Here is a 13,987-nt window from a genome sequence, read left to right as displayed (position 1 = left end):
TGTTTTGATACCTATAAATAATCGTGACGTAAAATTCTAGGGGGGAATAAACTAGTAGCCTATTCACCAAAGTCAGGCTAGGCCTACCCCTAGAACCAGCCCCACTCAAATTTCTTCCCCGGAGTGCTCAGAAGGAGCAGAGAAAAATCCAGGGGTGATACGAAGCTGTCACGGCTTTGACTGATCTATTTATTAGATTTAATCGAAGGCTCAGAGCTGATTAGATCTTCAGTATTCACTTTGTCTTTTATTATTTTGTTTAGTCTCTTATTCGGTTCCTCTTCCTTTGTATCCTTTCTTTTTCTGTCTAAGCAATGTCCTCTTTATTTTTCTTCTGATCACTCATTTTCACAAACAAACAATCAACACAAATACACTCAACAACTACCACAGTGCGTTTGTCTCTGCAGTCTGCACTTAAACTGAACCAAAATAGTAGTTGCGCACGCATCCACGGTGGCGGCCACTGGTTGCTTCGTGTGAAAGCTCCCTTTTAATTCAATGCCCCGCGGCGAGTTGCCGCCACTGCGGTTGCCGGCGGCTGCCGACTAGCAGTTGCACAAGGAGACACTGTTTGGCCAATGTGTCCTGGCGGGCAACTGAAGTGGCTGCGTGTGAAGGCTCCCATTTAAAATAATGTTAAAGCTGTGGTGGTGGCCGCTTCGTGTGAAAGGGCCCTAAAGTGTGTTTTTTTATTAAAATATCAATAGCATAGTATGAAATAAATAAATCCGCCGAGTGTGATCAAAATATATCCGTAAACAAGCCAAATACAACATTTTACAATATTCTCCATAAAAATAACATGGGAATTTTAAAATAACCAATAATTGTACAAAAACACTTTGATATACTAAATTATTTGTTTCTTAAGCTCTTTAAAAAGGTCTGGAGAGAAATTAAGATTTTTTTTGTGTTTTAGAGGGTCAAAAGTTAGAAAAAAACCAATTTTTACCCCATAAAACCCCGTATTCCGAATTACGTGGTGCAAGTCCCATGCCTTTACGATCTTTTTTGTTTGAGTCATAGGACTTTGAAATTTTGTTATGGAAAAGAGTCATTTTGAGAAAACTATTTTGAAAATTTCAAATACGCATAAAAACAGTTTTTTCGTATTTTAAGAAGCTATTTTGGTAACAGTATCAAAAGAAAGCTTATGTCCTCTTTGGAGGCAATACCAATTTTTGTCTTAACTCACGGTAGTTTTAATTAAAATAATTGTTTTATCAAAGCATGTCGTAAAATTTGCATTTAGAAAAGGTACCTCTTGTCGGGACCGCACAATTTGTGAGATATTTGGTTCTCAGTAAACTTAATTTGTTGTAGTTCTCTAAATTCCCACTAGAATGCAGGACAATTCATTTTTTGGACTAAAGTCTGTTTATAAAGTGAATATTAGAAATGGGTCCTCTTGTCGATATGGCGAAATAACATTGAGCGACAACAGGTGGTACCTTTTCTCAGACCGTGCAGAGGCTAACAAATGATTTATTTTGACCTTTTAAATCTTCAATTCGATATTTTAACCGATACTGTCCTGTTCTATGTCAAATAAGGTTTAACAATCGATAAAAACCTGAATTTTAATATTTTCTACCTTAGGTACTTACTTACTTATATCGGCGGTACTGAAATTTTGCATCGTCGACAAGAGGTCCCTTTCGCTATCCACATTACAAATAGTGTTTTTTGCCTTTAGGGACACCAAAATTAAAAAGTAAATCGGTCCCAGGACTTTGTCTTATTTACCATGCCACCTATGGCAACTTCCCCATCTAGGGAAATTTGCTAAAAGTGGGTCGCAAAAGAAGATCTAAGATGAAGGTGGGTCGCCATATTGCAAAGTTAGGGAACTGCTATGTAAGCAGTGTTTTTGTGACAAAAATCACAGATTAGTGAGAGTGGATGTAGAGTCTACTCTCTTTAATCTGTTCTTGAACTATTAGCCAGGATCACATTTTTAAGCCTAATGATTCAGGTCTAGTTTTAAACCATCAAAAAGATACTGACTTTTCTCAAGATCGACCCGGCTACCTTTTAATTGCTAGGCTTTTGAATGATTAACAGTTGTTGCCTGATCTATATCATTCCAGTAAGAGATCCATGTTTTGGTCCGCTTACATTCCTTCGGCAAAACCGTACTTGTGCCACAATTCTGTTGCCTAGCTCATTTTCCTAATAATATCAATTTTTATGATGTTCTCAGTTAATCCTGGTATTGATTTGACCGGAAAAAAGTTTTTACTGTAATACTGTAGGCTACATTGTTTGCTTGTCATTTAGATTTGTTGCATTCAAATTTGTTTGATATTTTATTGTTTTTATCATAAAAACCTATGAAAATATGTCATAGAATACAATTACATGCCTACAGACAAGTACAGCCTGTATGCTCATTTTGTCTGTATTCACACAAACCATGTCTTTAGACTTTACGTAATCTTTAATTATTGTCTCTTTTTAGTTAAAGTTAAAGTTTTTAAACATTTGGTTTCAGGTGGTGCGGCGGAACGAGCTGGCCTCCATAGTGGGGACAAAATTATCAAGGTAAATTAATTATAACTATCTATATCTATATCTAAGTCAACTCCAACTTGAGGATACTGTAGTCCAAAAAAATTGAGGATTAACTTATTGTTAAATTAAAATTATAGATTGACTTTAGCTGTTACCTATGTGGTACTTATTTTATTGAAATTCCAAGCCTTTAGGCTAAGTTAACTAATTTATTTGTAAACATTTTCGTACATTATGTAGGCTAGATAATTTAACTATTCTACTACCCATAAAACAGCTACAAGACGTTAACATTCTATAAATGTTTGTATTTTAAATATTACTCTGTTTGGTCATTGAAAATGTTACTACCCATTTTTTTTACTACTCACCTGAACCAAAGAGACCATTAACCTTAACAATTTTATTACCAAAACCTTAACATTTTGTCTTTCATTAACTTTCAGACAATATTATATTTCCATTGACTTGTGATTTTTATATTCTTCACTATATTGTTTAGTAACCAGTTTTTCCAGTTTGTATTTTTAACTTTTTAAAGTAATCTGTAATTATTTTAATATATTATTTTAATTTCAGGTGAACGGAGTGAATGTAACTCATTCGACGCACACTGAGGTGGTTGAACTTATAAAATGTAAGTGAGAATTTTTAACATTTAGCATGTTAATTTTATAAACACATATATTTTTGTTTTGTTAAAAAAACCTTTGGATGATGTACATGTTATTTTTTAGTTATACAGCCCAGTTCTTCATCACGTTTAAATTGGCCCAATGCAGTAGCAAGGTGCGGATCCTAGTGATGAAAGTTGCAAGGCGTATGTTGTCTCATTGCCAGATTTTCCATATTCTATGTTGAACACTAGTCATCCTCATTCATACAACGACCTAGCACACGTATGTTGTACATACGATTGAAACACTTACGTGTACACATCATTTAACACGTTTGGCTGGCCAAGGAAGAAAAAAAATATTTGTATTTATAGTAAAAGTTAGTGCTTTTTGCCAGCCAGTACTTCTGGTTGTACCTAAACTACGCGAATCTACAATTATTATTGAGCAGACAGTAGTTTTAGCAAACACACATTAATTCTTGTGTTTTCTTGTAAAGAAGTGTTTTTGACCCCCTAAGATAGGTTTGAGGTTAAAGGTACAAAAGTACTCGGAGACACGAGAATGATTCCTAAGGAGGGGAAAGATGCTCCGATAGGGAAGGTAAAGTACTCACCCCCACCTCTTGGGTACCATTCGGCGGGTATAAATCCAGGGTGTTTGGTACCAAGAAGTCAGTTAAGCCTCCGGGCCCGACCCCACCGGATGGGCGTGCTGAGCCACTGGTGAGGGGCCTGATGGGCAAAATCTTGCGAGGAAGTTTCCCCCAGAACCCTAGGCCTTCTCAAGGGTGTTAAGGGCTGATAAGTGAAAAGACGGAGTATCTCACACTTCCATTTTATTCCATACTATCCTTATCCTAACACATATGTTTCCATGTACCATCGTATATACACTCTTGATCCTGGGTCCGTAGTCCTACTACCGTACCAGGCAGTGTCTCTGGGCTCGTATTCAGGGGTTGGGCAGAGGTTGGATCAAGGACAAAAAATGTATATATATATATATATATATATATTATCTAATATATAAAATTCTCGTGTCACAGTGTTTGTCTGCAAACTCCTCCGGAACGACTTCACCGATCGTTATGAAATTTGGTGTGTAAATTCTGTAGGTATGCGAATCGGACGTAAACTATTTCCCGTTTCGAAATTGTTAAAAGGGCTCCGCCCCAGTGGCTCTGGAGTTTCCCATGTTAACCTTATGAGAAATGGAATTAATGAATCTTAACAGCTGTTTCAATTAAACAAGTTGGTTCTGTTCTATGATGTACAATAGCATTAAAGTTACAAGGATTACCAACAGGGTGCAGCACTATTATTTCTTTTACATTTATGACAACAGCTAATTTGCAACCAAAAGGTGAGTGAGCGTAGCGAACGAACTTCAACCTGGAGGCGAGTTAGCGTAGCGAACGAGCTAACCTGAAGGCAAGTGAGCGCAGCGAACGAGCTCCAACCTAAAGGTGAGTTAGCGTAGCGAACGAACTTCAACCTGGAGGCGAGTTAGCGTAGCGAACGAGCTAACCTGAAGGCAAGTGAGCGCAGCGAACGAGCTCCAACCTAAAGGTGAGTGAGCGTAGCGAACGAGCTCCAACCCAAAGGTGAGTGAGCGTAGCGAACGAACTTCAACCAGGACGTGATTGAGCGATGCGAACGAGATCATCTTGAAAATTAAACGTAACGGTACTTTCTTTCCATCGGTCTGTCTTAGGGGAAACCTATAACTTAGGCGATACGAAGTTCGCCGGGTCAGCTAGTATATATATATAAAACAGGAAGTGATTTGAGTGCAGAATCTAAGTCATCGTGTCACAGGTTCTAATCCTGCCAGTCACAATGGCTTTTTTTTATACGCAAGTCCCGCAACCCAGTCAGCCTTATTCATAATATGTATTAAAACCTACCTACGTAAAGTTGATGAAACTGATTGAACTTGAAATAATTAATTAGAATCAAGGCTAATTTTTTATTGAGCTGATGATTTTTGTGCTCGTTTTGGAGTAAGTCAGGTCCATTTAGCTGCCCAGCTAAGAAATCATCAAAATGTAGAAGTAGGTAGGCCTATGTAAGATAATAACAAGTCAGTGTTAATTAGTTTTAGGCTTGTGTTAATTGGCTGTACAGACTGGTTAATTATTCTCCAAACTAACCTTCAGCAGCTGAATACAAAACCTCACATGGCCACTCATTAGTGCCAATTAAAGTTAATTTTAACTGTAAAATTTTTTTTAAATCTATTTCAATAAAACTTAAACTAGGTATGGTGTGATTGTTTACATCAAAATAGTTTGGTATGGTTGTTGGCTGGGTAGTCGAGTGGTTATAGTGCTTGTCCAACAACCACTATAAAAACTGGTGGCACTGGTTCGATCCTGAGATAAGTCAGTATCTTTTTGATCGTTCAAAACTGGACCCAGCTCTTCCTAATCATTGGGCTAAAAATAAAATGATCCTCACTAAAGAAATAGCTGATCTTAGTCAGTAACAAAGCCACACAGATCATCTCAAAACATTCTACACTAATCCATTACATGCACCCCCATAATTTATGCGGATAAAACCGAATAATCTTTGTTCAGTATATTTGATCAGTTATTTACACCAAAACAGTTTAATTTTACAATTAAATATAAAAATATTCATCTGTTTACAGTAACATTTTACAACTCAGAATCCATGTATTTTACGGCACCTAATTTCTTTCTCGTCAATCCATTAAAAAGAAAAATTATACGCAAATTTTCATTTCATTTGGATTTTAATATAGGATTCTTACTGACAATTCTTTGTGATGCTCCAGTTTCTATAATTTTTTTATTTTGTAACAATATTTACTTAAAATTAAATAATTACAGATTATCTTCGTCTAAAATAGGTATGTCCATACAGTTATTCCAGAAAGTTGACAACAGTAGTCCTACCTGGATCAAGTTTCCTGGTCTTCAACGTTCACCTTAACATGTATTTTTTAAGTAAATATAGACTGAGAAAAGGGGTACTATCCTGTTAAGGGGAAAATTCATTATTATCAATGATTTCTTTTCGATATAACCATATTTTTGTTTTCCTTTACGATCAATATTCCATCTATTTTAATATCTTCAAACGCATTTAAATTACAGATAGACAGACAAACAGACATAGCAAATATGTCTAAGTTATACTTGGTTCAATAACCAAGTTATTGAGTTATAGCTCGTATTAGAGAATAGGATTAAGAACTAATCTTGTTTAGGCAAAAATAATAGCCTATATATTGGATTAAGGAATGAAACTTTTCTAAGCTAACCTAACATAACTAACCAAACTTGCTGTAGACAAGTTACGGTTTCAAAATCCCGTTTGATAACAGAAAAGGCATATGGGGAATAGGCTATGAAACAGAATTTTGAAATTAGTTACTACAGCAAGTTTGGTTAGTTAGGTTAGTTTAGAATAGTTTTATTTCAATATAATTTTTTTTTTAATTGTTTTTGATACTGAACAATATTTATTAAATTATTGTAGTTGTCAGCTGATAAGTTTGGATTTGTTAATATCAATAGTCGATATATCGGAAAGAAATCATCGATAATAATGAATGTTACCTAAATCATAACTAGTTCTTTTAATCAGTTCCATAGTCCATTGCCTTTACATTTTCACACTTATCATTAAGTAAACATAGTAACAGTTATTTAATTGATTTTAGAAACAAAAGAACACTGTGTACAACTAGTTTTTTGATATTTTCCTTGGTTTAATTTAGTTAGTGGTGTAGAAAAACACAAATAAATTGACTAAATTTGAACAAAGTAAATAAAGTAACTTAAAGTAAATGTGAACTGCAAACTATGTTAAGGGTATTTTGTATTACCATTAATAATTAAGTATAGTCACACACATACAGTACCACAAATTATAGAACATAAAAATCACAATTTAGTTATTTATGATATTCTTTAGTTTAATTTAAGGATAGGTGTAGCAAAAAAACAATTACCTACTAAATTTTCCTAAATATAAAAATGTCAATTTGAAATGCAAGTTATGTTAAGTTAATCTAACGCATGTTAAGCAATCAAATTTATAAAAAAAAATGCCTCCAAATTCATACAAAACATCTATACGTTGTAATTTTCATACTGTTTCCATGAAAATATTTCAATACCTGTAAAGCAACATAGCATATTTTTTTATTTCTATAATCATTGACATAGTTTTAGAATAAATAACATATGAATAAGGTTTAGATAAACCTACATATCCTTGTATAAAATATTATATTTAATTTCTTTGGATTAGCTGTCTGAAATTGTGTAAAATCGTAATATGCAATTTGGCAGTTCAGGCTTGTTCACATTGAAATTACAAACCAAAAGTAAACATTGTGAGTGTTCTCTTGACAGCCATGGAGACCAAATCAATGTTTACTTTTAAAATCCTCACCTCAGAACTTTTAAAGCCAAAGGGGCAAAGATCACGGTCAGTGTCAATGTGTGAATAGTCCTATTACCATTCTTGGTATGGTAGCTATATTTTTGTAAAATTTAAGCCTAGTCAGTTCAGTGGGTTTTGCGCCTATTAGTAATACACATACAGACAGACACACCATTAGATTGTTATATAATAGTATAGAGTATAGAATTATAGATACAGTATAGGATATTAGACCCACCGCAGCAAACCTGCATACTAAGCAAATTTCAATTTGTCTTATTGGATTTTTCCTAAAATATTTCTATAAACAAGAATTCTATAAACAAAATGTGATCAGAATTGGTACAGTATTTGTAATAAACATTCAAGTAAACAAAATTATCAGTGACAGCTAGAAAAAAGAATCTTTAACAACTGCTTGTTATTTCATATAGGTATAATTATTCTCTAAACAGTTGATTGGTATTTGATGGCGTATGTAGTAAACATTGGGAGAAAATGTGACAAAAATCGCACAAAAATGGGGGTTTATTTATCTTTGTTCATTATTTTACCTTCAATGTAATGAGGCCATATTTTAATAGCTAAAGACATTCTCACCAATCCAGTGAATACAATAAAACGATTTGAATCTTGATCGGTACTCTAGTTTTCTAGGAGTAGACTGTTTAAATTGAAATTTTGGCATCACAGACAAACAAACAGATAGACAGATAGTGATTGAGATAAGAATCCTGGCATAAAATGAGGTTACTAACCTGTCATCAATCAGTCCTCTATTGTCTTGCAAATGTCAAACATATTCTCTTGCATAAGCCGTCGTCAAAATTACTTCACACATACACATAAACACACACGAAAACATTTATAATTACAAATCATATACATGCGAAGGGAATTTAACGACTGAAGAGAAGATTTGAAAATGGGGTTTTAACCCCGAAACTATAGTCATCCAAGACAATACAGGACTGATTGACGACAGGTTAGTAACCTCATTTTATGTCAAAAGATCAATCCTGGAGGCAAATTATAAAAAAAAAAAAATCCTGGCTCTCTTAGAGACAGGTTATACAAAGTAAAAATAACTAAAAACTTCATGATTTAAAACAATGTACAGACAAAATTGTAATTTTACCAAATTTGTTTAATACATTAATTTTATCAACACATTCATAAACAAGCAAATATATTACACCAGTTTTTTCTCGATAAGAATAACTTGGGAATTTTAAATTGAAAGCTTTTTATAGTTTTTTCTGCAACCTTTAATTTTACTACGACACTTCAATACACACCTTGGTGGCGTTCCCATTTAAATTGGTAGTGATAGTAATATACTAAATTAATTTTTTTTTAAGCACAATGGAGGTACCTAATGGAAATTGGCAATTTGCAAGTTTTAAGTTTAACAACGTAAATAAAAACAATGTTTGATAATTAAAAAACCCCATAATATCCCATTTCCATGACCCGATATTCGCCCTAACACCTTAAAGCAAAATTTCATTAAAATCCTCGAGTTATCATGTTTATAGACGAACACACACACATAGGACTGTATGTATATATTCCTATATATATACTTTATATGTATAAAGCCTACATATAAATTTGAACAAAAAGTGTTTTTGGCCTCTGGGGATATCAAAATGAAAAAAACCAATCATTCCTGTGTCTAGGTCTTAGACACGATATTGTAGTAGATATTGTAGTAGGTAACGTGATCTGTGACAAAATAAAATCCAATGCTACATAACTACCAGTTGTTTATTGTCCCCCGGCCCCCCATTGACAAGCTGTGTCATAGTTTGTATGGCAACTGCTGCTGCATGCTTGCTAAGGTGTTCATAATCACTGTCACTGCCATAGTTATTTCTCGCTGTACCTGTGAACTTCTGAAGACATTGTGTCAGGTTTCAAGGTCGAAGAGGTTCTCAGGACTAGACATAACACTTGCCTCTCGAGTATGAGTGGAAAGTTCTGTTGGAAGCAGCCTTAACTCTTGAAATACTCCTTATTCTTATTGTGTAGTTTTCCTCATGCTTTGACGTTTTCATTAGTTTCTGTAATGGTTGGCTCTACTGACAATTGTCATTCTAGTTTTATTATTACCATGTTTTTATAGTTATTGTTTATCAGCCTACTTCTTGTTGATTTCTGACTACCAAAGCTAAAAACATCCGAAATATCGAGAACATCTTGAAAAAGTTTAACGGCAAGGGGGATTTTGTAGGGGCTTAAGATGGGATAGGTCACTATTAAACTTTTTATAATGATTTATGCCCATGACCGAAGTGAAACCACATTTATACTTATTCTCCATAACATTGGTGGTTGGTGGTTTTGGCCGCAACAATCGTTTAAAAAAAGTCCTTTTATGAAAATGTAATTTAATTTTTTTGAAGGGGTTACAATTTTAAAATTTCATTTTTGGGAATTTCCCTTCAAATTTGGGAGCATTGAAAGTAGAAATATATGTCCAAAAAGTAATTTTATAAATTGAAAACACGTTGGAAATCTAAGAAATTTTAAAAATTAAGTAGGTCTTTTTTTAGGGTGGAAGGTGCGATTTTTGGAAAACGTCAAAGGGCACATTTAATGATTAATTATGAAAATTCTTTCAAATGCGCCCTTTGACGTTTTCCAAAAATCGCACCTTTTACCCTAAAAAATTACCTACTTAATTTTTTAAATTGCTTAGTTTTTCGATGTGTTTTAAGTTTATAAAATTACTTTTTGGACATATATTTCTACTTTTAATGCTCCCAACTTTGAAGGGAAATTCCCAAAAATAAAATTTTAAATTGTAACGCCCTCAAAAAATTAATTGGTTTTTTTTAAATGTGGTTTATAGGAATTTTTATAGGGGGGTTAAAATAAGAAAATGGATGGGTGAAATTACAAAAAAATGTTTAACAGGTTTCTATAAACATTGATTTACTATTTACATACATTTATATGGCCTACGTGTAATGATCCAATTCGTTGGCATATTAACCAACACTAGTTTGTTTAGCTGGGATCAATTAATTAGAAGCCCAATGTTTAATAACCGACCTGACCTTTTATTGTATAGACCTCTAAATTGAACCACCCAGTAAAAAAAAATCGATATGAAAAATAATACCCCTGCAGCAGCAAACCTGTGGATTAAGCAAATTTCTATTTACCTGATTGGATGTTTAATTAAATCTATTTAATTAACATTAGGCTTAACAAGTACCTAGGTTTGCTGCTATATGCAGGGTAATAAAGTGTGTTTTTGTAAAATATTAATAGCTTAAGTGTAAAGTAGATAAATTTGCCAAGTTTGATAAAAATATATCCCTAAAAAATCAAGCTACAACATTTTACTTATTCTCCATAAGATTAACATGGGAATTCTAAATTCAGTTTTTTGATTGTCTCCGTAACCAATAACCATAAAACATACTTCAATATACTAAATTATTCGTATATTAAAAAAATACACGAAACACACGAAAATACACGATTGGGTTATTCGTATATTATTCGTAGGTAGCTCTTTAAAATGGTTAAACTAAATCAATATATAGAAATTTGAAAGACTAGCGTTTGTTGCCACCAGGGACATAATTCCCGAGCATCCCTACGGTAACCCACCTACGGTAATTAGGGAGGTATCTATTGCTGTTCTAAGTGGAAATTTTTATCGGGTTTTTTATGTAAGCCTACCTAGTTAATTATCTGTTCTATTTTTCGTGTAGTTAGCTGTTTGGGGGTTAGGTAAAGAATGGTTTATGTGGTATTTGGCATTAAATATTTAAATTAGCCGCCATTTTTAAACGGGTTGAGAAGTTGCTAACACATTTTGCAAACAGATCGCTAGAAAGATTATCATTTTTGCAGAATTTCAACACTGTAGCTCAAACTGTTAAGGAGTTGTGATTGTTTTTGTAAAAACCCATACAGTCAAAAAGGCGCTAAAGGTAAGGAGATGGGAAATATGTTTATCAGTTATAAACGTTTCTGCTTTTCTGACCCAATGAGTCACTACGTTGCAAAACATACAATTTGGCAATATCTTTCCGTTCAAGATAACTGTCTACACCTGGTCTTGTTAACTACTATTTAATGTTGACCTTTTGTTAGATAACATCATTAATTGATAGGTCAGTTATAATTTTAAAGTCAATAGCAATCATTTGTATTGATATATCATGACCAATTTCATCACTGGGTAGTCAGTACGCAACTGAGTCCTGCACAGTTGAATTCTTCAGGTAGTCAGTCAAATTACATACAACCTCACACTTTAAAGACTTGGTCAGTCCAGTCCAGAATGTAACGTACCGCGGCGGCCGGAACTGAACGGGTCCGCGGAATTGGCTAACTCTGGAACTCGCTAACCCCATGTTAAACGCCCTATCTTCAAATTTGGTCGATGAGAGGAACTCACTAACTTGTTCGGTTTCGGAATTGGCTAACTCCGGAACCCGCTAACCCGCTCTAGAGCCGGGTTAGCGAGTTCCGTCCTCGTACGGAAGTCGCTAACTCGGTCCCTCGGCGGAACTCGCTAACTCCCAATCAGAAGCCTCGCGGGCCGTCCAATGGGAGCCAAGCACGAAGATTTTTAGCCAGTGTTGCCGAAAGTGTAGTACCTATATCGTATAGGTACCATAATGTTGTATCCTACGAATAACTATAGGATTAAGAGCAACGTAGTTGATAAAATCGACAAAAATATACCTTAGATTATAGTTGATAGTCGATAAACTATATTTAGAAGTATGTTTAATATTATTCTTATGATTATTAGGGTGGAAAATTTATTATAGTCTTAACATAGCCTAACCAACACAAGTAAACTTTGAAGCTCGTTTTTCGTGTCTAGTTCATGTCCGGTGACACTGATCGCTAGTGTCGACGAAATTGTGTTTCTATTATTTTATAGTTAACTGTATGATTAGTTCTTTAATGTTTGGTTATATAACTAGGGGACGTGTTATTAGTTGTGATTAGAACGATTTATTTGGTTAAACGAGGTTTTAAATGACTGAAAACAAGAAACAATTAATTGTAAACAAAACGCGACCTCTAAAGACAGTGCACCGGACAGAACTAACAATAAAACTGTCTTCAGCTGATCCATAAGGATGAGAATTGTACTAATATAAGGGGGTATGTTTTATATGTGGTTTTCTCAGTAGCTTATTGGGATGCAAAAAGATAATACACTGTACATTTAATTTGGATCTTTTACATGTTATGAAATATCTATTTTCATAGTCCGCCATTTGTTTCTTTAATTAAAATAAACTAGTTGCTCTGCCCGTGCTTCGCTACGGGGTGAGAATGCATAAAAGAATAATTTTGTTTTACTTTAAGATACTATAATAATATACTTTAAGGAACAGTTGCAACACACTTACCAGGAAACATATAGGCAAAGGCTAAATCGTACTTATTGATTATTTAAATGAATATCTCTTAATGTATTACATTACCACCATTTTATATAGTGTGTATCCTTTAAAATATATGCAAAAGTATAACTTATTGACCACATGGCACCAAGAAAAAATAATTCTCTTTGTAAACAAATTAAATTAAATAGCAGAACAGCATTTCTGACAACAGCTGGAGTTTCATAACAATGTTTGTTTCCCATGTTAATCTTATGGAGAAATACGAAACTTTAAAGGGTCCCAGGGCCTCACTCTCTAATTATTTCCCTATAAAAAAAGTTTCCTGCACAACTTCACGTTACGCTCTTTCCAATGACACCAAAAACATGTCAATCGGTTCAGTAGTTTCAGAGGGAGAGGAGTAATTGTCACAAAAAATCTGCTTGCGTATTAAATAAGTATAGATACCATTTTGTTAACTCCTGCAAATATAATTATTAAGTTCGTATTTATATACTGGGCTTGTAACCTTGAATCATAAATCATGATAAAATGTACACGTTAAACTTCATTACAGAAATACATTGTATTTGTAATGTTTTTTTTTTTATATAGCTATTGAATTTAAATAAATATTGATCAATACATTATAAAGTGGTAGGCCTAATGTATTCATGGATTGCATTACAAATTTGTATATGCATAAATACAACTTGTAAATTTCTGTTATCGTAGGCTATTAGTTAGAAGTCGGGTTATCCTCTTAATTTTGTTTAATTAATATTAATTTTACGTCTTTCAGTAGGTCTACTTTTTAAAAGTGTGGATTTTTTATGGTTCTAAATGGACCCAGTCATTCTTGTTTGTTATCATTTTTATGAATGGTGGCCATAGCTAAAATTACCTGATCTTATCCAAAAACAAAGCTTTAGTCTATTGAGTAGCTCAGTACCGGGGAACAGGGAACCGAGCAATGGCTTGGTATAGTTTATTTCGATTGTGAAAGCAATATAAAGGAAACCCAACACTCAAATAAGGAAAATCCGTCAAGTCGTTG

General features: G+C 33.8%; 1 protein-coding gene across 1 annotated transcript in view; it reads left to right on the top strand.

The window, feature by feature from the left end:
• The window catches only part of LOC129001808 (rho guanine nucleotide exchange factor 12), a 421,244-nt gene that overhangs the window by 9,550 nt on the left and 397,707 nt on the right, over positions 1 to 13,987 (top strand). The window contains exons 3-4 of the mRNA XM_054429256.1: positions 2,498 to 2,547; positions 3,097 to 3,154. Of these exons, the coding sequence (XP_054285231.1) occupies positions 2,498 to 2,547; positions 3,097 to 3,154 (108 nt within the window). The remainder of the gene's footprint in view (positions 1 to 2,497; positions 2,548 to 3,096; positions 3,155 to 13,987) is intronic.

Source organism: Macrosteles quadrilineatus, unplaced genomic scaffold (assembly GCF_028750875.1).
Source record: "Macrosteles quadrilineatus isolate MER2022 unplaced genomic scaffold, UCM_ALF_1.0 Scaffold_8__2_contigs__length_117827958, whole genome shotgun sequence".
Lineage (NCBI taxonomy): Eukaryota > Metazoa > Arthropoda > Insecta > Hemiptera > Cicadellidae > Macrosteles > Macrosteles quadrilineatus.
The sequence above is the reverse complement of the archived record's forward strand: the minus strand, read 5'-3'. Positions and strand labels throughout refer to the sequence as shown.